Raw genomic sequence first — 25,507 nt, 5'->3', positions numbered from 1 at the left:
AACCAGCTGCTAAAACCCAGAAAGAGGATAATGTTTGCAAGGATAATGAGCATTACGGACGTTGCCCTCAGGGTTGGACTGGGCCATAACATTGTCTTGGCCACCAATGAAAAAGTGGGCCTCAATTGCAAATGGCTATTCATTCCTTTTGCGGAATTGTTTGAATTGTTCCAAAGGGGGAGTTTTTGGGTAAAATGTGATGCAAAATGTGCATTTTAAAGAATATTTATTTAGCAACACTGGTTAAAACTACTAGCCGCATGGTGAAGTAACTCATCAAACTGGCCCACATTGGCCAAAAAAGTGGCCCAATTGGACCAAAAGAACTGGCCCACACCAACATTTTTTGTTTTTGATTCTCCCGTGGGCCTATTGCCCTATAGGCCAGTCCAAGCCTGGTTCCCCTTTATCGTTTCTCGACAGTGATAAAATAATCACAGCATTCATCCACAAAAGAACCCCCAGATGGGTGCAACCACTTATGGCTATGGCTTTATCACCCTGACGATCAAGCGAAAAACCTCCTTTAAATTAATCCCAAAGACATCTGCAAACCGGTCCACAACCTTTCTTAGTCACATGTCACTATGCCATTCCTGTCAATCTTCCCTTTACCAATGATAACTTGGTTTCTTTTGTTGTCATAAGGCACCTCAAAACAGTGCAGACTGATGACACAAGAACATCAAATATGTTGCTGAAACGCTGTATGCGTTGCAGTCATTGCAATGCCAGTGATTAGAATGTATGCCTGGGAGGGAAAATACATTGGATAGACGTCCAAAATATTCCTGAGGCTATAGGGAGAAGAAATGAACTTCTTAGAGTAATGGGAAAAGCACTGCCAATCACTGTCATCATATTGAGATAAGTCTATTACCCAAGCTGTCAACATGGAATGGAATCCTTCTCATGGCCTATGTTATTCTATGGCACCACATCTATAATGTGTCTCCTTTGCCCACACAACACAACCAAAGAGATGGAAAACAAAGTTGCTGCCATCAAGGGCAAGGGAGGAGCAATGCTTGCCTCTGTGTCTTTAATAAAGTCTAAACCCACTTATGATAATGAGGGGGATTAGTCATTCTATGTCGGGACGGAAGGCTTCCTATTGTGTAGTTTCAGAGCCATATTGTAATCTATGCCATATGCTGGTGTGAACTATGGAGTTCCCCAAAGCACATGACGGCAATCCATGTGCTTCGATGCCGTATTCAATCCCTTAAGAAGATGGCTGCACCGCTCTGCACTCTTGCCCACCCGGGCTGAGATAGATGGGAAAAAGTCATATAGCAATAAACATTTACCGAAATCCAAGTGGAGGGGAAAAGAGATGATTTGGACTTTTGTACATAGCTACCCCTTATTTGGGAAGACAAGCAGAAGGAAGAAGTGAAAACACCCCTCATATGGCTGTTGAAAAACCCCACCTTCATAAAGCTATTGACAGTATAAAGCACAGCACAGGCCACCTGGGAAAGAGGCGAAGGGAGGTTGATGGGGACATTGACAGTCGTTCGGAGAGCGTCATATCTTCGGGCTTCGGACTTTCACCTGAGGTGCAGACAAAGCTCATTGACATGGCCTTCAATAGTGACCACTTCTTAACTCCAAGGGCCAACAAGTCCCTGGAGTGGGTTAGGGAATCAAGACTAACGGCGAAATCGCTGGGAGTTGCAGTTCAGCAGCCTTACAAATGCCAATCCTTTTCATTCAGTTCCAAGGGCAGAGGTTTTCGATGCTACACCACCTTTGTAAGAATGACACAGTAGCCCCAGACCAAGCAAGGGCAGAAGAGGTTCTTACTCTCCGGAATGTTCAGGAGGCAGTGAAAAGCCAGACTTCTTCAGTGCCGGCAGCAGCATTGTCCTCAAAACCTCTTTAAATTCTCCCCTCATGCTTCTCTGGTTGGAGGAAGAGTCTCCGGCCACCTTTCATTGTTCTGGCTTGGGGCCTTAATCTGGCTCTCTCTTTCCTAATGGCAGCTCCTTTTGAGCTATTACATTTGTTGTCCTTCAGATTTCTTACCCTAAAAACAGCAATCTTAGTGGCCATCATGTAAACTAGCCTTTCGTGTAAGCCACTATTTCTAATATTCTTTACGGCGAAGGCGTCCTTTAAATTTAGACCCAAGTGTCTTCCAAAAGGTGTGTCAGAGTATCATATTTCCCACAGTGTGGAGGTTCCTGTCTTCTTGCCGCCACCTCATGCTTCCAAGCAAAAGGAAAGACTCCATAGGCTGTACTCTAATAGGGCGTTATGTTTCCATCTGACCAGGACAGCTCCTTTTCGGCAGGATAACTAACTGTTTATCGCTTTCTCGCAATCGAGGCTGGGTCGAGTGGTGACTAAACAGACGATCTCGTGCTGGATTGTTCTATGCATCTCGAAATGTTATGAGAGGGCAGGAAAGGAGGTTCCTTCGGGCACACTCTACCAATGGAGTGCTTGCCTTGTGAGCTTTGCAGGGGGGTGTAATGGTTAGAGATATTAGCCAAACTGCCACATGGGCTTCTTTGCATACTTTCTCTAAACATTACAGTCTTGACTTTTCCCTGGGCAGAGATGCTCACTTTGGCAGGGTAGTATTACAATGTTTGTTTAGTTTAAAGGTTTCAGTCTGCCTCCTAGTGTTGATTACTAGTTGTGGCAGTTTTTCAAGGTGAGGAATCTGTGGGAGAATGCAATCCATTGAAGGAAAAATTACTTACTGGTAATGTTCTTTCTATGGATTATTCCCCTACAGATTCCTCATTGCCCTCCCTGCTTTACCCACTCTTAAAGCTTCCTAATGCCTCTTGCAAATGAGTAGTAAAAATGTTATTCACGCATATAAGCCTATCCTTTATAAGAGATTTTTGTACAATTTTTTCTCATCAAAGAATATATAAATGAGTAAGAAGAAAACAGGATTTATACCTCTACTTAGATTGTTTGTATTTCTCTGTAAGGGAACTGATTCCCTTTGCTGCTGAGCATGGGAGGAAGAAGGTTTGGATCTGAGGTATGGGGGTATAGTGCATGCAATAAGTATGATCACTGGCATACCATCAAGGAGTGATGTGGTCAAGGCATGAAAGAGTCGAGGAGAAGTCATAAAGCCTCAATAAGTACCCTTTTAAAATGTCCCAAGCAGCTGATGCTGAGGGGGCAATCTATCAAGATGAGGAGTCTGTGGGAAAAGAATCTGTAGAAAGAACATTACCGGTAAGTAATTTTTCCCTCTCCACCAGCACCATCTATGCCACTTCCTCAAACTCAACCCTCCCAAAATGGAATACTTCCTCAGACCCGCCATACCGCCAGGCACAATCCCGACATAAAACCCTGTATCAAAAAACTCACCACAGACAACCCACACATATCCCCCTCGACACTTGTTGGCAACAATGTCATCAACTGATTAGAATGACAACAATATCAAGATAAATTCAATGGGTAGAGTGCTGTGCATGCAAATTCTGTCCAATACAATTGAATGTAAGGTCAAAATCCTACAAGAATTTGAACAAAAATCACCTTGCAAATTCCTAACGATAGTACTTGATTAATAACAAAACTGGGGAACGTGCCACAGTTAAGAGCCAAACAGCACGTACACGATTTGCCACATCAGGTAAACCTGTTAATAGTGTTCAACACGTGTGCTCTTTCTTTTATCTACTTTAGACCACAAAATACAAGCAGCACATCAGCAGTCTCTTCCCACCGCTTCCAAACACAGATACAGATATATTCACATAGGTACTGCCTTGAATGTTCTTATCTCATTCAGATTGGATTGTGGCCATCTTTCTTCATCTTTAGGCATTAAAGATTCCAGAATAGTGCAGCCTCTTTTCTACTTGGTCTCAGAAAAAGTTGCTCATTTTTGTTGGCGCTTTCATTCCCATTTGATTACCAGTCACCAAACACATTTCATTCAGGTTTCTTGCCTTCAACACCCTGGGTCCATCAATATTCAACCTTAAATGCAAGCATTAATCTCCAGCCAGAAACCACCCCTCTTTCACTGACAATCTATCCTCTATCCCTTGTTTCAACAGACAACGCTATGGTGGGTGAGTCTCCCCTGTTTACAAACGTTCTACTCTACCACACCTTTATGCAATGCACTGTGCTAAGAGGCCACTAAGTTTAAGGGTGAATGTTGCACTCCACCAGTGCTTGTTTTCAACAAAAATAATAATAACGTTAATTCACTCTTGTCATATTATTAATAGCAGGCTCTGATTCACTGCATGCCGGATCTGAAACGCTGAAACTGGCTATTAAAAAGCCTTTCCTTTATATTTGATCTGCAGTACAAAAAATAGTTAATACCCTTGTTAAAGTGGTAGAAATTATTTTTGTACTGCGCCTTCGCTTTGCATGATGGGATTTTTCAAATGGAGCAGAAGGGCACACAGGGTTTAGAAGCCAACCATATGTGCCTGGTGCATTCCATTCTTCCAGGTTACACCAGTTGCAGGTTAGCCATGGGTGTAAGCCATGGCAGCGCCTCCATATGTGAATAAAGGATACACTGCCCATGAGGTGAATAAGTAGCCTTATCAAGGATATGCCCCGCTCTGCTCAAATACACCCCGTTCTAACAACCATACCTCTTCACACTCCACACCCTAGCATACTCCATCACACTTCACTAATGTCTACACACCACCATGCTGGACACTCCACCTCAAGCATCAGCACTCATTCTCCCTCTACACTCCCATCTCATTCCACGGCACTCTATTTCATGCCAATCTCTGTCACCCTACAACACTCTAAGCACAGCTCTTGGTCCACAATCGGTACTCCACCACACTATACTTTTCACTGCACCAATACTCCACCTTACAATGCATTCAGTGACATCCCACTAATTTACCACACACTGCACATTCCACAACACTATTCTAGATTAAACAACTGGTCACCACACTCTAAGCTCCCCACATACCACACCACTCCACACACCACTGCATTCCGTACTCTACCAGACTGTTTGCATGATTCACTCTGGCAGTCAGCTGACATCTTACTGCATTCTCCCGATTCTACCCTTCTTATTGCCAACTACTCCAAGTCAAGGACACTTTTTTCTTACTTGACTCTTACAGTGCTATACTCCCTGTTCCTCACTCCAGTCTAACAACTAATTTCTCCCGACTCCATGCATGATTGCAATCTCAAGGCTTCAAGTTTCTAATTTCATAATATAATGAGCACGTTACAACTGTTACCACTGCTGTTTTGGAGTTCAGGAATTTTTGATGGCCATTTTTTTATCATTCACCATGTAAGGGCTTTTGACCATTTGTATAGTGCATGGGTCTGCAACCAAGGGACTACGACTCCCATTATCCCCTACAATTGATTATTCTGACGAGGGATGAAGGGAGTTGTAGTTTAAAACATCTGGAGATCTAAAGGTTGTAGACCTCTGTTTATAGTGTATTCCACACACTGAATTGTCTGTTGGTGCTCTTAATAATATAGCCTTATAGACCGAGGGAAGGGTTATTGTCGCAGGATAATGACCCAAGTTGGGAAAGTGTCCTTATCCCACGCAATAATGGCCCATCCCTAGCTCTACAAGGCTATTAGCACATAGTGCTAGTAGAAACAAAGGTTTTGCAGTTGTGGTGTTGACGCAAAACATGTTAGTTTATTAATAGGTAAATAACACAAAACGTGTTAGTAAATTAAATCTAGTTTCATTTTGTAGTATTTAAATAACTAGGTTGTCGTTGTAAGTTAAGCATTTAATTACATACTTGTTTGAACGGGAAGAGATTTAGCATTTTTAAAGTGAACTGTGTTTCTTTACAACAGTGGAACCATTTTGCCATTTTAGCTTTCGCTTTTTTGTATCAAATTATGTTGGACTGTCATGTTCACAGAAGAAACCTTGCTGGAAAATTGTATTGTGGTTTCTTGAATGCATAGACATGCTTTCTGTTGTTTCTTTGGCTGCTTGTCAAGTCGGAATGTCTAGAATGCAGTCAATATCAGTAGTTATCGATTGCATTCCAAACATTCTGATTGGCTGAGAGGAGGTCAATAATGACTTCGATGTCCTAATTGGTTTTTATTATATCCAAATCAGTGGCACACAATTTAGTTGACTGTGGAAGGATCAAGTGCTAAGTCAGACGGGCAAGCAACCTCTGAGTTGCAGCTCTCTACAGAATGTGTATTTAACAATCAAACCTATTTGAATACCAAGCTTAATGCACTTCATCCTTTGAATAATAGTTCTGCAAAACTATGCTGCATTCGCTTTTTCACTTTCACCATGTCTTAATTTGCTCTCTAGCCTCATTCTCTCAGTGCAACCCTCCACATCTACCACCCCTTGAAGCGACGGATATGTTTATGCCAATACCTGGCCTAAATCTTAGATGTAGGGTTTCTCATTGACTCACTCCCATTTATACTTCCTGTAATCTCTAATTTAGATTGGGCAATCTGATTTGTTCACAAAGGTCCTGGAATCATCCCCAATGCCTGTCTGAGATTTCCAGATCTCCACAAACCTTAGAGCAGGAGAGGCACCCAGACCTAATTCCTTGTAGTGAAGCTGGAGAAGGCCTACAGGGACCTCACTGTTGTAAGATTTATCTGGCATTGTTCATCTGTCCCTACTACCATAAAGAAGGCATCAGAGTGAGCTGGCTGTCATAGGTTATTACCAGCAGTAAAGCTTGCTGAAAAAGAAAAAGCTGTACCAAACTATAAATGGTGAATGCCTATCTGAACCAGTGATTGGTTATTTAATTATTGGTCACTGCAGCCACTGTATCCTTGTTCTTGATTTTCTACTTGCATGGGTTGTTTTTAGTGGTGATCCAGTGGAACATTTGAAAGCGTGTAAGTTATAACTGGCTTTTTTGTTAGGTGTGGTTTCTATGGTAGCATGCAGCACTCTTGAGAGACATGGGTCAAGATTGAGGCAAAGATGATGTCCCAAAATTACTGTCGGTTTGAGCAATTAAATGCGTCTACTTAGGTCGGGTCTGTATTTCAAACCCCTACAATAGTTGAAGTGGCCACAAGGAATCCCCACAGTAAAATCGTCTTCCTTCGACAGGCACTATGATCTGTGAAGGTTAGACAGACTTGAGGGTGGGCAGTGTGCTGCACTTTAAAATGTTAGGCTGTCCATTGCGCTCAAAGATATATGATGGTAACCTATCCATTGCACTTAAGAAGATCTATAAGTTAGCCATTTTAGCACATAAAGATATATGCAGGTATCGTAGATGTTGCGCTTAGAAGACACCTGATGGTAGCCTATTATGGAAGTTAGAAAATGTATAGTAAGACTATAAGGGTAACCTGTCTATTGTGTTCAGAGAATCCTATGGTCTTAAGGTTACCTGTCTGTCACACCTAGAAGATTTACTAAGGTAAGCTGGTCTATCTGCTAGAAGACCTTGAGGTTAGCCTGTCTTCAGTGCCTAGAAGAGCCTATCAGAGTCGCTTGTCTTTTCACACAGACGATCTGATTACACAGGGAGATGAAAGATAAGCTCCATCTGAGCTTAAGGTACATATAAACGCACCACTTCGGTGGACATCTGCCGCAGACACGGCTATCCATCCACACACTTTAGAATGCAACTATGACTATGACAAATTTGCCTCCTTACACCGTACTTGCCTCAACACCTCTGCTATTAGAATACAGCGACAACCTAGGACCATATTCAGTCTAGCTGGTCACATATCGAGTCTCTTGCACTAGCGCTCTGTCATGACCTCCCTCGGCACCCAGCCACGTGCATGACCTCTTGGGTTGCTTACTGGAGCCTGGCCAGCTCACCTAATTCCTAATCTTGGCCAATTGCACACACGTATTCTAAGCCTTTTCTGACAATTTTCACATACCTGGACTACGGTCCCAAGGGTTTAGTTTAGTTTAGTTTATTTATTAATAGAGCGCTCCAAGCCCTTAGGCAGCTGGGTGCTAATCTTACATGTTGCTAAAATACAGACAGTTTATGACGAAACAAGAAAAAGCAATTTACAGGATTTACGAATATGCAGCAATGCGACAGAATTTACAGCTATACAGCAATATGACAAGGTCAATGCAGTTTCCAGATATACATAACAAAACCATCCTAAGGACCAGGGTGGACATCTATACAAATGTGCAGGATGGACATCTATACAAAGAATAAACAGCAAGTTTAGTACATCGTTAAGCGGTGGGTCTGGATTCTTGCCCGTGAAGCCAAACTTTAGTCTTTTTCCGGAATGGGTGGTAGGATTGTTCGTCTCTTAAGGTCAGAGGGAGGGCATTACATGTTTTGGCAGCAAGGACAGGAAGCGCACCCCACCTTCTCGTTGTTGCCTGAAGCGAGGAATCTTGACACACTGCCTCATGGCTGATCTGATAGGGCGTATGGATGTGTGGCGGGAAATGGTAGGTAGTAGGGGGCTTGGTTGGAGAGACATTTGTGAGTGAGGGAGAGTGTTTTGTAGGTTATTCTTTGATTGATGTTGAGCCATTTTAGTGAATGTCTCGTTTCCGATATGTGGGAATTCCTTGGAATGTTTAGAGCTGCCCGAATGGCGTTATTTTGCAGAACTTGCATTTTATTAAGGTTCTGTTTGGAAGTACCCAGGTATAGTGCATTACAATAATCCAGCTTAGAGAGGACTAGGGCTCTGGCTATTGTAATGCAATTGGCTGGGGATAGGTACAGGCGGCAGGCTGTAATAAGCGTACAAGTGTAGGCGGCTGAGGAGGCCATAGCGTTGGTTTGTCTGATTAGTGTTAATGCAGAATCTAGGTAAATTGCTAAAGTTTTCACCACATTGGCTACTTTCATTATGTTGCCGTCAATGTTGAATGAGGAAAATAGTGCATCCAAGTTGTTCAGTTTAGCAGGGGAGCCCAGGAGGAGCAGCTCTGTCTTATCGTCGTTAAGACAGAGCCCATGCTTCGCCATCCAAGCTTGTATGATAAGGTAGATGTTGTTGAGTGTCCTACTATCCACAGTATGATCACCAGTGATGGGGAGGAGTATCTGGGTGTCGTCAGCGTAGTTGGTGTAAGTGACGCCCAGATGGTCAAGCTCATCAAAAAGTGGTTTGGTGAATACATTGTAGAGAGTAGGAGACACACAAGAATCTTGGGGCACCCCACAAGTGACGGGAGTAGGTGAAGCAGAGGCAGAAGGTACAAAGACCCTCATAGATCTGTTATTGAGGAAGGATTCAATCCATGCATTGGCTTGTTCTGAAAAGTGGACAGCTGTAGAGAGGTGTTTACATAGAATTTTGTGATTCACCAAATCGAAGACTGCAGATAAGTCTAGTAAAAGAAACAAAGCCAGGTTACCTTTGTCTTTCAACGACTGGATTTGGGTTTTGAGGTCAATAAGGGTGGTTTCAGTACTGTGTCTCGGTCTGAATCCTGATTGATCCAGTGTGACCTACTTGTATTGCGCTACAATTGTGTTGTCCTATAAACCTTGGCAACCTGGGAAGCCATCATAGCCATGAAGGCACAACACTTAGTTTTTATTACCATTGCTTGCGGCCTGGCCTATCTGAGCCTACTATTCACTGTCCGCACTGTATCCAGGGTAATCTCCACCCCATGAAACCCTCCATCGACCACAATGCGCCTACCATTAGCCTATCTATGTCACCTAATCTACCACCATCTACCTTCATAACTCCATCACGCTCTTTACCACCCGCTCTAGATACTGCACCTGTGCACCCGCAAATGATAACACTATTAGGATCCAACAGAAAACCGATAGCCCGGTACTTGATCAAAACCTTACCCCTCAATAACACAACTCCTACACATACTACCTCCGACCCCACAGGTATCACAAACGCCATTGATCCCCCTGGATCCTCCTACAACCCACCTCATCATCCATCTACGCTCTCTGTATTTCCTACTCAGCCCTACATGACACACCAAAGAAACCATAGACTTAGCTCGAGACTCACACAACCACTCTCCACTTACACACAGAACACCAGTACATCAATCACCATAGCTAAATCTATTCTATAGCCAAATCTATTCTATAGCCTCACCTGCTTCTGAACTCAGTCTCAAATTAACAAACAGCAAACAAAACCTTAGCATTCCTCCTATAAAAGAAGCCCTTATTAATTCTAGATCACTTCAGGCGCATGCCTTAGACATTGCTGATCTTATTACATCACATGACCTGGACTTCCTCGCCATCACGGAGACCTGGCTGCATACAGCATCTGGCCCCTCATTAGCACTTGCCATCCCAGACAATTACTCAATCATCCGTGAAGATAGAGATGTTAATATCTCCAAAGGAGGAGGCATTGCATTCATTCATAAGACCTCACTAGGTCTGAGAAAGATCAACAATCCTCTATTGCCCTCGGGAGAAATCTTATCCGTCAAACTACTAACATCACCCACAGCGACTATCACCATCCTTCTCGTGTATAGCCCACCAGGTCCCGCCACCAATTTTGACAACAATATCTCACACTTGCTCTCCACCAACACCAAGAATAAATCCCAAGTCATTATCCTTGGTGATTTCAATGTAGGCTTACATGATCCAAATGACCAGAAAGCAGCTGCCCTTAGAGATACCATGACAGAACTAGGATTCTCTCAGTGTATTTCTGAACCTACCCATAATAAAGGTAGAATCCTTTACTGGATAGCTGAGCTGAACTGCAATATCGATACCCTTTCCAATACTCCATGCTCTTGGACCGACCATCACCTCATTCTATTTAATATCAAAGAAACCGCCTCACCTACCACCCAAACACATGCACCATCTACTATGACCAGGAACAAACGCAATTTAACATTAGACAAACTCATCCCTTTGTAAAAGCCTTTCTCCAACCCTACCACGACCACCTCAGACCCTACATTTCTAGTCGATATTTACAATCACACTATTCTTAAAGCAATCAACACACTAGCACCCATGAAACTACGTAAATCTAAACCACGTACCCACTTAAATACTTGGTACACCCCACACCTTAAATCTCTCAGGAAAATTAAAAGATATGCAGAGTCATCTTGAAAAAATACCCCAACCCTATCTAATAAGGCCAACTTTACTGCAGCCTCTTTCAACTACAAAATAGTCATATTACAAGCCAAAAAAGACAACTATAATGACCGTATCTACAAAGCTGAATCCAACACAAAGGAACTCTTTAACATCTTGAAGGAGTTAGAATCTCCTGTCCCACCTCCTGACACGTGCATTAAAGACACCCAATGGTGTACTAACATACAGAATGCACTCCAGGACAAAATTACCATGCTCCAAAATAAAATAGAAATGAAGAAATCGCTCATCTCCAATGCAACCCTATCACTAATTCACACCCTACTAACAATAATGAACAACCTCAATTCAATTTCTCACCATTATCTATTAAAGAGGTAGAAACCATTATACTGAAACTCAAACCGTCAAATTGCAAAGTAGACGCTTGTCCTGCTTTTCCTGTGAAGGAAGCTGTCAAGGAACTAGCCCCTTTTATCACCAGAGTCATTAATGCCTCTTTCGAATCCAGCATAGTACCTAACAATCTGAAGGATGCGTGGGTACTCCCGCTACTAAAAAAACCTTCACTAGACCCTAACAACCCATCTTACTACAAACCGATCACAACGGTCCCTTTTCTGTTAAAAATACTTGACCGTGCTGCAAATTTGCCACTACAACATCACCTAGAATCCAAGAACTTACTAGGACTGAGGCAATCAGGATTCAGACCTAGACACGGTACTGAAACAATGGTGTTCCCACCACAAGCTCGTTGAGGCCATGCAAATGGGAAAAGGCGCTATATAATTGACTACCACTACTACTAATCTAGAGGGTCCGCAGGATCTAATACAACTCAATCTTCAATAAATATCAAACGATTTTCATTTGTTTTACACGTTTATATCCAGAATAGGCTTGGATTAAAGGGTAAAAAATATGCCATTGGTTTATTATTAATAGCATAGGGATTCGTCAGATAAAACCACCGGAGTTTGAACACCCGCTCCTTGCACCAAAGGCACTAGGCAAAGACCACACAATTCTGGTGGTTACAGTAGTTGGGACATCAGTAGCACTGAGAGGGGGATCAATGTAACAATGGCTGACGAACGAGAACATGCGATTTACAATCCAGTCCATGCAGTGTGTCAGTGGACAGATTCATGAAATGAGAAAGACTGACTCATCGATGTGGCGGGCTATCTGCCGCCTATTTCACTGAAATGGTTTGTAGAGGCCTTTTAATGAACATTTCACAATGCAGAAAATAATAATTCACTCATAGCAAAACCCTTACTGACACTAGGAAAGCAGCATCTCTACTGATATGGCATCAAAGACATACAGTAGTCAATTACTCCTCCTCAGGCCACAATACGCTCAGTAGAAACTGTTATTACCAGAGCTTGGTTACCCTGAACTTCAAAGTCATCTCTCAGTTTTGAGACAACATCCCAGTTGCGATCACTGCTATTTGTACACATGTAAATGATTTCAATTATGAACAATTAACCAATCAGTCCAAAGGGTTTGTATGACCTTTCATCCTGACATGTGACGCAAGGGCAAGCTTAATATGCAGATTCTTCCTGAGTCAGACTTGACTTATTTGGCACACTATGAGCTGTCCCACTTCAGCAGCATTAGAGCAAAGCACAGTTTACCAGTTGGGGTGCCATACATCAACACTGTTATTTTGGAAATTACAATGGAGTGTGGGAGACCCTCTACTGAGAACGAACATGGGTCAAATACCCTGTTTTATGGAATTCCTTCCTCTCAGGAGGGTCTACAAACACGTTTTAGCTCAATGCACCCTTCACAGAGGAGAAATACCCATTTGCATATTAGTGCGGTCCCACCCATAAGGGCAGCCCAGCATTGAAATGCTAGTCACTTCTCCTCTGAACAAGAGTACGATCAGCAACTCCAGACACGTGTTTTGGCCTTGTTGGGCCTTCTCAGTGAGGGGAAGCTGAGCCTCTCTAAGCACAGTGAGCCAGGGGTCCACGTCTGGATTACCCTGGGTTACTTAGGGTGATACCCCAAGTTTTACAAAATTACAAAGGAGTGTGGGAGCCCCTCTACTGACAACGAGCATGGGTTAAATGCCCTGTCTGTGGAATTTCTTCCACTGAGGCGGGTCTACAACCAAGTTTTAGTTCACTGCACCCTTGACATCTTATTTTTGACCATGTCATTAAATTTGCCCTGCCTGTCCAACTTGGGGGTCTAAAAACGGGGGAGGCTTTTTGGCATCTGATTTTCAAATGGCATGTGAAACACATACACAGTTAAACACATTATTTTAAATGGAAATTTCTATTTGTAAACCAAAAACATAGAACACTTTATTTTATGCACACATTTTCAGTTGACTTATTCTGTAAGATTTGAGGACTACCCTTTAAATGAATCAGCAAGGGATTGTGCTCTGTCCTGTATCAATATGGTAATGGCAGTACGCATAATCAAATATTTGCCACAGTAAATCGATGTATTCAAAGAAGAGGCAGGAATACAAGCATGTATCCCACGGAAGTATTTGGTTGTTTACTTTTTAGTGTTAAACATCTGTAAAAATAGTAAGAATATTGTCTTTTGTCAATTTTCAACCGTTTTTTTCTATTGCCCTTTAGTGAAAATCAGTCACAAGTTGGTGACAATAGGCCCAAACATTTATGGCTACTTTGATTTTGGCAATGGTTGACTAGAAAATGTATGGGTGGTTTGTGACAGGGTCTGTCTGCGCGTTGTCTTTGTATGGTATTTAGGTTGCCATGGTTAGAATGGCTGGGCCTGCTATAGGTTCAATGTGACCCGGTTGTGGGTCAAATATGGGTTGGATGGATGCATGCATTTACTGAGGGTTTGTGTAGCTTTGTTGTAAGTTAGCTGCAATCTCATAGTGAGTTTGTTGTGGGTTAACCCTGGTGTAGGTTGAGTATGGGCTGGTTGTGAGCTGAGGATGGTAAGGTGGATTGGCTCTCGGTTGTCTTTAAGTAGATACAGGGCTATCTCTTGGGTAAATTATGTGTCAGCTGCAGTTTTCCGTGGTAATTTGTGTGAGTTGTGTGTTTCAGATGGGGGAGCACAACATGATTAGAGTATGCGCTTGCCTACTGTTTGCTTTCTAACCTCTAGTTCCTTTTTTTGATTTTAGATTAAGGCTGAGGCTCGCAGAGTGGCAGAAGAAGAAAGAAAACGAATCGAGAAGGTAAATCCTGGTGACCATTTTCCTGCACAAAACTATTTGAATGCTATTATTTTTTTTTCCTGCTCCATCCACTTCAAAGTGTTATCAAATTGCAGGTCTGCCCTCTATGGTTACCTTTTGATTGTTTCCTAAATTCAACTCAATTCAAGGCAAGGATTTCTTGCTTCCTGGCTCTCCATCGATTGCACATGCTATTGTTACCTCAAGAACTTGAATCATGTGTCCATACTTCTAATGTAATATGCCTTGTAAGCGAAGGTAGCAAATGGACAAATCAAGAGGCTCCAGCTAGTAGAAATCCTAGTCGCAGTGATGCTGAGGCATGTCTGTTTCATTTTGCACCATACTCGACTCTGCCTGATCTAGGCTGGTTCCTCATGAGTTCACAGATCAAGTCCAAAATGGCTGTCATACGCTATTGTTCTGCAGGACTATGAGCCGCTTTCTATCAATCCGGATTGATGTGTCACATTTGCTATGCCTTCCGATTGATTCAAGGGACTCCGTCTGCTGCTCCGAGCAAGGTTATTGTGCCTATCACTGAGGGGGTATAGGGCTTATATTGTGCCCAGAATTTTGAAAACCCGCCTGCCCTGCTGGCTATCAGAACCACACAGAGACTCTGCATTTTGTGCACTATGTCCAACACTATTCCTTCATGGCTTTTCTTAAGAATTCACATTAGCACTGTTCAACCAAATTATTTATTACAGGGATCGAAATTAAGATTGGATAAGCAGGAGCTAAAAGCAACTTCTGGGTATTGGGACAAATTCAGGGAATTCATCACTTCTCCCTTAGGGGGAGCCACAACCTGTGAGGCTAGGGAGGTGAGCCTGCTAAGCAAGACCCTGCCTTAGGATGGGAAAGCGGGACCTCACTGGGAGTGACTGCCCTATAGGGGTCAAGGACTCCCATTCCTGTAAGGAACTCCCTAGGAAGTATACTCTCTCTGCTTATAGAAAAGACTGGTGTTACTTTTGTTTGGCATTCAAACCCTATTGAGATTACTTCCATATCTTTGGCTCAAGGTAATGTCGGAATTCCCTTGAACCCAACAGATGATGAAAAATAACTCGCCCCCTGAAATACAGCAGCGAGAATAAAGGGACGAGGCACCTTGAATGCAGGAGGAAGAATCCTATGTAGAGGAGAGCCTGTGACGTGAGAATGTCCTAGAGGGGCGGAGCCGCGCTACACTGGATAGCCAGCGGTGGAAGAACCGGCATACTTGGTGGCGTGACCACGCTGAAGCTTTGATGGGACTGGGACCCACGCACTGTCAGACACCACCCCACTGGAACAGACACGAAGGCAGTGAAGTTACCAGGGCTGCCCAGGGTAGAGGGAGGTGAATTGAATTACATGAAGCAGGAGAGAAATAAGTAATCCAGAGGACCAGAAGGGCCCGGAGAGCCCTAGAGAGATAAGAGATATTGGCCCTCGCTATAACTCTGGCGGTAGCCGTGCCCTTATTAAGGGCACGGCTGCCGGCGGAGTTGTTTTTTTTCCGGCACCCGCGAATGGGCAAGAACGGGGTCATGCCGAGTTTGGCGGACCCGGTAATTGCCCATTCCCGGGTGCCGTTATGGCCAGCCTCTCGATCCCCATTCTTACCCCATAGGGCAGTATGGGGGTCGGGAGCATGGTTGCACCGGTTCCGTTAATAACGGTGCTGATGCAATCATGAGTTCTACTCGCGGGTGCCGGTATGCATGCCTGGTCAGACCAGGCGTGCAGTCCGGCACCTTTGAGCTGAACTCGTAGTGTGGTGGAGTAGTAACAACGGCGCCGGTAGCACTACCGGCGCCGTTGTTGCCTTTCCGCCACACTGATAATGAGGCCCATTGTTACACGAATGGAACCTGTAGGGGTCAATCAATCTAGTGGAGTCCAACAAAGAAAGATAAACAAGTAATCCAGAGAACCAGAGGGGCCTGGAGAGCCCTAGAGAGATAAGATATATTGTTACAAGAAGGAAACCTAGAGGGGTCAATCAATTTAGTGGAGTTAAACAAAGAAAGATAAACAAGTAATCCAGAGAACCAGAGGGGCCTGGAAAGCCCTAGAGAGATAAGGGATATTGGCCCTCGCTATAACTCTGGCGGTAGCCGTGCCCTTATTAAGGGCACAGCTGCCGGCGGAGTTGTTTTTTTTCCGGCACCCGCGAATGGGCAAGAACGGGGTCATGCCTAGTTTGGCGGACCCGGTAATTGCCCATTCCCGGGTGCCGTTATGGCCAGCCTCCCGATCCCCATTCTTCCCCATAGGGCAGTATGGGGGTCGGGAGCATGGTTGCACCGGCACCGTTAATAACGGTGCTGGTGCAATCTTGAGTTCTGCTCGCGGGTGCCGGTATGCATGCCTGGTCAGACCAGGCGTGCAGTCCGGCACCTTTGAGCTGAACTCGTAGTGTGGTGGAGTAGTAACAACGGCGCCGGTAGCACTACCGGCACCGTTGTTGCCTTTCCGCCACACTGATAATGAGGCCCATTGTTACACGAATGGAACCTGTAGGGGTCAATCAATCTAGTGGAGTCCAACAAAGAAAGATAAACAAGTAATCCAGAGAACCAGAGGGGCCTGGAGAGCCCTAGAGAGATAAGATATATTGTTACAAGAAGGAAACCTAGAGGGGTCAATCAATTTAGTGGAGTTAAACAAAGAAAGATAAACAAGTAATCCAGAGAACCAGAGGGGCCTGGAAAGCCCTAGAGAGATAAGGGATATTGGCCCTCGCTATAACTCTGGCGGTAGCCGTGCCCTTATTAAGGGCACGGCTGCCGGCGGAGTTGTTTTTTTTCCGGCACCCGCGAATGGGCAAGAACGGGGTCATGCCTAGTTTGGCGGACCCGGTAATTGCCCATTCCCGGGTGCCGTTATGGCCAGCCTCCCGATCCCCATTCTTCCCCATAGGGCAGTATGGGGGTCGGGAGCATGGTTGCACCGGCACCGTTAATAACGGTGCTGGTGCAATCATGAGTTCTGCTCGCGGGTGCCGGTATGCATGCCTGGTCAGACCAGGCGTGCAGTCTGGCACCTGCGAGCTGAACTCGTAGTGTGGTGGAGAAGTAACAACGGCGCCGGTAGCACTACCGGCGCCGTTGTTGATTTTCCGCCACACTGATAATGAGGCCCATTGTTACAAGAATGGAACCTGTAGGGGTCAATCAATCTAGTGGAGTCCAACAAAGAAAGATAAACAAGTAATCCAGAGAACCAGGGGGGCCTGGAGAGCCCTAGAGAGATAAGAGATATTGTTACAAGAAGAGAACCTGTAGGGTCCAATCAATATATAGAAGGCATAATATTACGGGAATGAAAAGGTCCATGTTGGTGGAATCGGACTAAGGGTATAATGCCTTCCCTTCAAGAACTTGAGACATTTGCTTTGTGTAAAGACTTGCAATTTTTTTCCTGAGGATTTTTAAAAGAGACTTGAAAATCATAAATTTTTTTAACTTAAGAATGAACATTTGTGCTACAACCAGTGGTTTGGGAGAGATCCAACTAACATATGCCGGACGAAGCAAGCGCTGAGAGGTTTCGGCTTTGGCTCTGGCTCATTTTTATGTTTTGTTTCTAAAGTGGCTGGGCCAGATAGTGAATAGGATTTGGACTGAGTACATTTTTTGGTTTTGTCAATTGACGAGCACCCTTAGTTTAGTTTGTAGGCAGGGAAATCCCTCTTACCAATGCAGACCGATAGGCATTTTCCTTTTTAGTTAAAATAAGGACCCTTTAAATGTTAACCTCAGATCTTACTCATTCTTCTGGTTTGACACAGTATCCAGCATTAACACAGGCCCAGGAGCTGTCACTGGTGAACAAGGAGCGTTCTGCAAATCTAACTCCCAACTAAGATGCAAACATATAATTGTATCCATTATTTATGACCCAACATGGTTTGAATGGTGTACAGATGTGTCCTAATCTATGTTATAGATTGTGCCAAACGCAGGGATACATTTACATGGGGTTGTTTGTTCAGCAGCAGTTGACCCAACGAGCCAAAGGTAGCTCCTGGTGACTTTTGGTGTCAAGTTAATCAGGCTTTTCTAGCCCACAAGCAGGAGCTAAATACCTCACAGCCCATCTCAATTTTCAACCCTGTATTATGATCTTGTGTGTTGGTGTTATTGTTAAAATATTGTGTTCCTCCCTTTAGTGTGTGCATTATTTTACTTTAAAGAAAATGATAGAAGTGATGGCCTCACTATCCTTTTATGTATTGTAAATGTATGCCTTCTTATCTTGTTTTTAATGTAAGCCCATCCTTACTCTAGGTGCTACAGCATGTATGTGCTTGCATCTTGCATTAAGGTGACAAAATAAAAATAGGATTTCCAAATTGTTTAAAATGTCACAGTGACCCAACAGATTTGGTTTGCTGATGGAGACAGGAAAGGTATGGGGTAAACATTAAACAAAATGTCTTTGTTATTTTTATTTATTTTTTTATTTTAATGTTTAAAGCGCTGACCTAGCTCGAGAGCAGCAGAGCATTGTACAAAGTGTGGGTAGTCAGCCTTTGGGCGGGCATCTTTTAACAGTAGCATAGTACTGTTAGTTGAGGTCTGTGTGTCGGTATGAGTGTCCTTTGGAATTACTCGTTAGTCAGGTGTTGCTGAAAAAGCAATGTTTTGAGAGATTTGGAAAAATTGTGGGGGCATTCCGAGCCAACACCTGGATTGAGTTCCAGAGGGTGGGTGCATGACAAGAGAAGGATTGCTTCTGCGTCCTCTCTTTGCGGACGAGTTGTGATTCAAGCCGTTTGGTCTGTTTGCTGCGCGAGGAGTGTGTGCCACCGGATATGTGGAGTTTAGCCGACAGGTACGCTGGTGTGCTACTCGTGATTGCTTTGTAGATGATGCATGCAGTTTTGAACAGTATCCTGGTCTTGAGGGGTAGCCAATGTAGTTTGCGTAGGATGGAGTTATTTGGTCAAATTACTGTGCACTTGTACTAAGACATGCTGGAGCGTGGTGAACTTTTAGGGGATCCAAATGAGCATCTGGGAGCCCTCTTAGGAGAGCATTTCCCCTATCGTTGTGCAAGATTACAAGGATTTGCAATATGGTCTGGAAGTCCTGCAGTGGGATAAAGGGTTTGCTTTTTCGAAGGGTAGAGGTTGAGAGCCAGGCTGTTTGTCCCTTCTTCACTATGTGTTTCTGGAAGGTCAGGCGGCTGTCAATGGTGAATACTAAGGATTTGGCTGAGTTGGAGAGTTGTCAATCAAATCCTTCTAGGTGTATATCAATGTATATCAATGATCCATTGTTGGACAAGTTGTTTTTTAGCGGGCTGACTGATGAGGACGAATTCAGTCTTGGATGGGATGGGTTTAGTTTGATACAGGCAGTCAACATCCAGGACTGGATGATGGCTTGGTAAACGCAGAGACAAATCATACTATTTAGTATTATCAGTGTATTGGTGGATGGCTATATTGGGATCTTTGAGAAAACTGCCAAGAGGCTCCCTATCAAGGTTAAAAAAAATAGGTGATAGGATGGAGCCTTGGAGGACTCGACAGAAGACTGGAGTCTGTTAGAACGCGAAAGGTTCATCTGGACGGCCTGGTGTCTCCTTGAGAGGTAGAAGGTAAACCAATTCAGGACAGTGCCAGAGAATCCCATCCCATCCTGTTGGCAAGGAGGGAGAGAAAGATGTTCTGGACAACTGTGTTGAATGCAGCCGAGAGTTCAAGGAGGACGAGGAGGCATGAGTCACCCGTATCTATGATTTTGAGGGCATCATCGACCACTGGTGGCTGTCTTGGGGCCGAACCCTGACTGATAGTAATTTAGGAGGTGGTGATGTTCGATTTTGGCGAATAGTTGTGTAGCAACAACTTTTTCCAAGGTTTTGCCAAAAAACGGGAGGTTCGTAATGGGCCGGTAGTTGGCCAGGTTGTCTGATCAGGGGTTGGTTTTTTCAAACGCTGTTGTAGGAGACCAGTCTTGAGAGTGTCCAGGAATTACCTTTGTGTGAGGGAGGCATTAATGATGCTGAGGATTGCCTTGAACGTCGGGCCCATCAATTGTTAATTGACAGAGGCTGGGATTATATTGTCAGAGTAAGAAGCAGGTTTGAGGGAGGCAATCATTTTTTGGAGATCCGGGGGAGGGAGACGAGAAACCTCAGTCCAGAGGGGAGGTGTGCATGCTGGGGTTCAGAGATTGAGAGGTTGACTCAGTGGTCTCTCATATTGTGTCTACTTTTTTATAACAATGTGTTCATTCTGTCACATTTTTCCTAAGTTGCTGGTACCTCGGGGTCAGGTGAGGATTTGGTACAATGCTTTACTACTTCAAAGACGCCTTTGTTCCTATTTGCGGCATTGGTGGTAGAGTAGAAAGCAACTTTGGCCTCCGTAATCAGAATCCTATGGTTGGCACAGAGAGGTTACAGTTTCTTCGCCACCTTTTCTCTAGGACTCTGATTGAGTGTTTGTTAGATGCTAGCTCGGGGGTGTACCATGGGGCGGATAATTTGGTTTTAGCCCGGCAGCATTTTGGGGGCATGAGTGTCTGTCTGTTTCATAGCAGAATTTCTGAATAATTCTAGGAGGCACGAGGCATTCCCTGTGGTTTGGAAGTCTGCAAAGGTTGCTTATAGCTCATTGACTGGGAAAGTTTTGAATGAGCGGCATCGGTTAAAGGGGACTTTAGCCTGACCTGTGTGGGCCGTAGTTTAATGGGTGACTGATAATGGGAAGACGGCATGATCAGACCAGTCAATTGGGATGGGGTCTTCACAGGTAATGTGGGGGGATAATATGAAGACTAAGTCTAGGGTGTTGCCTTTGTTGTGCGTGTGGAAGAGCAAAACTTGGTTAAGCTCCATGGAAACAGTTGGTGCGAAATGCGTGGTTCAAGTGTGGTTGTCAGCCTGTGACTTGGGGGGCATTAAAATAGCGGAGAAAGAGATGTTGGCAATCAATGAAAGAATCACTGCTGTGAGGTGCTCTGTAGATGTGGGGGAAGGTGATGAATTCCTTGTTTGTTAAAGGGAACCAGCAGACAAGTGATTCAAATGAGCTTGTTTTGGGAGGGGAAATGATGGAACATGGTCAGTCGCTCCTGTGGATGGTTGCCACTTAGAGAGACCCTAATTTGGAAAAGCGAGGACTGGCAAGACTTTTCCCCCGAAATTGGGAGCCTTCTAGAAGCACATTGCATTTGCAGGGAATATACCCAGAGCCTTGCATTAAACCAGAGAAGGCTGTACCTGTAAGTAACTGTTCTGATAGAACCTTCTGTAGGTGAAAATAGATTGAAGGGTGCCTTACCCAGTTCAAATTTGTCAAGGAGAAATATACCAAAATCTAGGAGATGCGCTGCAAGAAACTGGCAAGTACTCCAAGAACTGGTCTTCGAGAGCTGAATCCATTACACGTTTGAAGGTTATTCAGACAATGTGCATTTGAATGCAGTGAATCTAAACAGAAGATTTTACTTACTACGTGGTAATCTTGAAAACCTGGTGTGGCTGAGGCTCTCTAGGGCCAGATATGGAGCCTGCTGGGGTATTTCCTCAAGGCGCTTAAATAGGTTGAAATCAACAGATCATATCGACTTGAGGGTCTTTGCCTTTGAGTTTGAGCATGTTCAGAAGTGCATCTGAAATCACAGTGTTTACAGTGGTTCCATGTCCTTACAGCAATGCAAAACATTTCTATCTCTTTGCATTGGGGTAAGAGCATTAGTGCAGGGGTATTGTTTAATGTTATTTGTAGGGAACAAGAACAATAGATATGGAGAAAGGGGAAGGTGGAATAAGAAAAAAGAAAAAAGGAGGAGGATACCAACGACTAGGCCCTGATAACTAATATACCTCTGAACAGAATTTTCACACTGTTTTAAAGACATGGAACTGCAGCATGTAATAAGTCCCTGCTCTCTCCACAGTAGGCCCAAAAACCGATGAGAAATATCAATCCAAGGAAGCAATAATGGAGTGTACCATTTGCAAGAAAGCAGCTTTAATATAAGCAAATTACATCCAGGAGGGTCAGTCAGCTCCTTAGTACTGAAAACTGAAAATGTTGCTGCCCACATTGAGTTACAGTATTTAAAGATAAAAACCACACAATTTGAATACTTTACAAGTGTCAAGTACATGTTAATCCCACGTTTCCTATTGGCTCTCCCCATATAGAAATCTAAACACAATATAGATTAGTACGCTATATTGGTTTGTACATTATCCATGACCATCCTAAGTGCAGCCCCCTACGAATGACCTAATTGTGCAGTCAGCAGAAAATACTCCATCCTGATTGGCCAAAGTTAGATATGTAACATTTACTAAAATGGCATACCCTCATTGGTCAAAAGAAATTCATTTAACTTCTGAGGTGCTGTCCCACTGAAATGACCCACTAATGTACTGAATGTGAACAGTAAAGTCAGCAAATTAGACACAATAATATCCTCTACCATGAGTTCAACCAATTTGGCAATCCAGACAGTTCTCAGGCTTTGTGGCAGTTTACTCTGCAACACCTTTTGCAACTCCTGTTTTGAAACATGTTGCTATCCCTGGCACACATTCTTCTGGCTATTTCTTGAGAACCAGGTGGCTTCATAAAAAGCGCGACCAAGGTTCCAGTCTTTGGAAATTAATTTCTCACATTTATTCGTACTACCAGGCCATTCTATTGCAGACCCTGTTGTCCAAACTCTCCCTAGGGGGCAGTATAACCAGGATCTAGTTTAGCTCTTTGGCAATATCTACACTCAAGGCTTCATTCACACCAAAATATGTCCTTCACAACGTTTGTACTTATCTATCATCAATAACACAGTTACTCAAAGCGCCCGAGAACAGCTAAGCGTTGCAACAATAACTAATATGTGTGCCACACCTCACCCTTCCTCCAAGGACCTTGGTATGCTGAGCGCTTGCTGGGGGAAGCAGGAATACGGATTAATTAAATTGAAGGACCGAGGCTCAGATCTGCGGCATAGTGCCCTGAATGGCAGAAATATACGACTCTAACAGGCCTAGTTCTAATTGGCTAGACTCTGGCTAATGTGGCAAGAGGTTCTTATGCTAATCGAGACCAGTAACAATATATTTTGCTGCTCATAATTCCACCACTTACTTGGCAGCCTACTGCTCTCTAGAATGTGGCAAAACTAAATCCAATTGGAAAATGGACTGACATTCTGTGGTAAATGACAGAAACACTAACATCAAAAATGACGAAATCTTCATGTTAATAGAATTTCCACAGCTTGTACTTCACTACACGTTTGGGGCATTGCACCTGTATCCAAACATCTCACTACTGATCCCCGATGCACGCTCTGTTGGTGGCAGTTGGCTGTGGTCTATACATTTGGATATGGCTTGTTCAGTTCTGTACCAAACAGGGTCTCAAAATATGGTGATACATCTGCCAGGCAGCTTGTTGGCAGTGTACAAAACACAGAAACAATACAGAAGTGATTCAAGGGTAAGGTCCTGTAAAAAATTGCTTCACACAAAGAAAAGGCAAATATTAAAAACCTTATATTATAATTAAGGCTCCTGATTTTATGCTGTTCATTTAGATACCATTCCGCCTGCATTAATCTATATTTATGTTTTGGTTATTTTATCTGTATTTATCACTTTTATTTACTGCCCTGTAAAGAAAAGGTAGCACCTAGTATTTTTCCACATTTATTCAAATCGAAAATGTATGGTAGCACTTGCATGAGTGCAATTGGACACAGGGAGCCGGGTTCTTGCACGTCTAGACAAACCTCTTTTGCACATTAAAAACATATGGCTGCTCCTGTTATTGTTCCTTACCTGAGCCGTATCTCAGAATCCATATAAGCAACTCCAATTAGAAATTCATTTTTTTGTTTAGTCTCTCTATTATGTCAGTTTACAAAGCCAATGGCCTGCTATTTTTTCACATGAATAGTAATAGGCAGGAAACAGTAATGTCCGGCTGTGTTTATGTGTAAATTAAATTGGGAGCCTTAATTAAAATGAACATTATGTAAAAGTGTGGAAATTGCTATCTTTATTTGTGGAAAACGCCAGAGAAATTCCTACATTTTCTGCTGGGTCAAAGAAGTTTCAGTAAAAGAGAAATGGGGTGTGTCATGAAAGCCAAGTGGCTCCCACAAAGACGCACCAGTAGAAGTATAGTTCAACTGGATCTATTTGTGTAATTCACAAGCTTGGGCTAAAATGGGAAAACCAAAAGAAGAAGCTTAAATCAGGATGTCTCTCATATCTGGCTTCGCCATGTCATTCACAGTAATTAGTCGATGTTTGATTTCTTGATCTTCCACCTTTCTGGGTGCTGGTTGTAGTTGCCTTTATTATAGTGGGGAAACCCTCTCCCAGGTAATATGGTCCAGAGTGCAGATCACGCACTGTGTCTTGGGATGTAATGTTGAGTCCGAACGAGCCTCTCACAAATGCCCAGAATCACTGGAGGGTAGGAGGCCACCTCTGAGTTTTCATTGGCTTATTTCTAGGCCTTTCACATCCAACTCCTTTTTCCAGGGTGCAGGTTCTCAGGCCCACCAGCCCAATTTCTCTTGCCTTCTCAACGCTTTGCCACATGTTCCTAAGTAACATGTCGTCCCTTCTCCTTCTCTCCATTCACTTGCTTCATCTCTAGCTCCTTGCTACTCCTCCACATGTTCATTCCTCCACCCACTGCCGCCTCCACCTTAACAGGCTCAGGTTTCATCTCTCTCCCTGCTGCCACTTTGGGGCTTATCTGCCCTCTCCTTTTGTTTTTTAAACCTTTATTTTTGCTGTCAAATGCATTACATCACATAGGTGAACTTAGTATACAATATGTATATTTGACCATTTTACACAAGATACAGTACTTTAAAGCATAAATGTTCGTTGATTTCAGGACTCCTTGTACCCATTGTCTAGACGGTGTTGTCGCCAAGCTTGGTGTACTCAGAATCTTCCTCAAATTCTACCACATCATTGTCCAGGTATCGTCTGAGGGGGCCCCAGATGTCTTTAGGTCTGCAGGAGGACACTATTCCCTTTATATATGTTTCTTTGCAGTCTAGTACCCAAATAAGATCTTTCAACCATTCCTGTACATTTGGAGCTGTTCTAGCTTTCCAAGCCTTGAGAATGTTCCTCTTGGCCACTGCATTTGATATAGCAAATAGTCTTCGGTGGCTGACAGAGATCTTGCCTATATCTCCTAATAAGTATTTGAGTGGGGTGGCCGGTATGTGTCTGTCCAGAATTTCGCTCACAGTTT

At 43.6% G+C, this 25,507-nt stretch overlaps 1 protein-coding gene across 2 annotated transcripts in view; it reads left to right on the top strand.

Moving 5' to 3' along the window:
* Positions 1–25,507, top strand: part of MYO15A (myosin XVA) — a 3,541,761-nt gene that overhangs the window by 988,127 nt on the left and 2,528,127 nt on the right. For both annotated transcript variants that reach the window (XM_069645706.1, XM_069645705.1), the window contains exon 24: positions 14,203–14,256. In XM_069645706.1, the coding sequence (XP_069501807.1) occupies positions 14,203–14,256 (54 nt within the window). The remainder of the gene's footprint in view (positions 1–14,202; positions 14,257–25,507) is intronic.

The sequence above is a fragment of the Ambystoma mexicanum genome, chromosome 2p (assembly GCF_040938575.1).
Source record: "Ambystoma mexicanum isolate Mex_15411 chromosome 2p, UKY_AmexF1_1, whole genome shotgun sequence".
In the NCBI taxonomy this organism is placed as follows: Eukaryota; Metazoa; Chordata; class Amphibia; order Caudata; family Ambystomatidae; genus Ambystoma; species Ambystoma mexicanum.
Note: the sequence above shows the minus strand (reverse complement) of the source record. Positions and strands in the feature narration are given on the sequence as shown.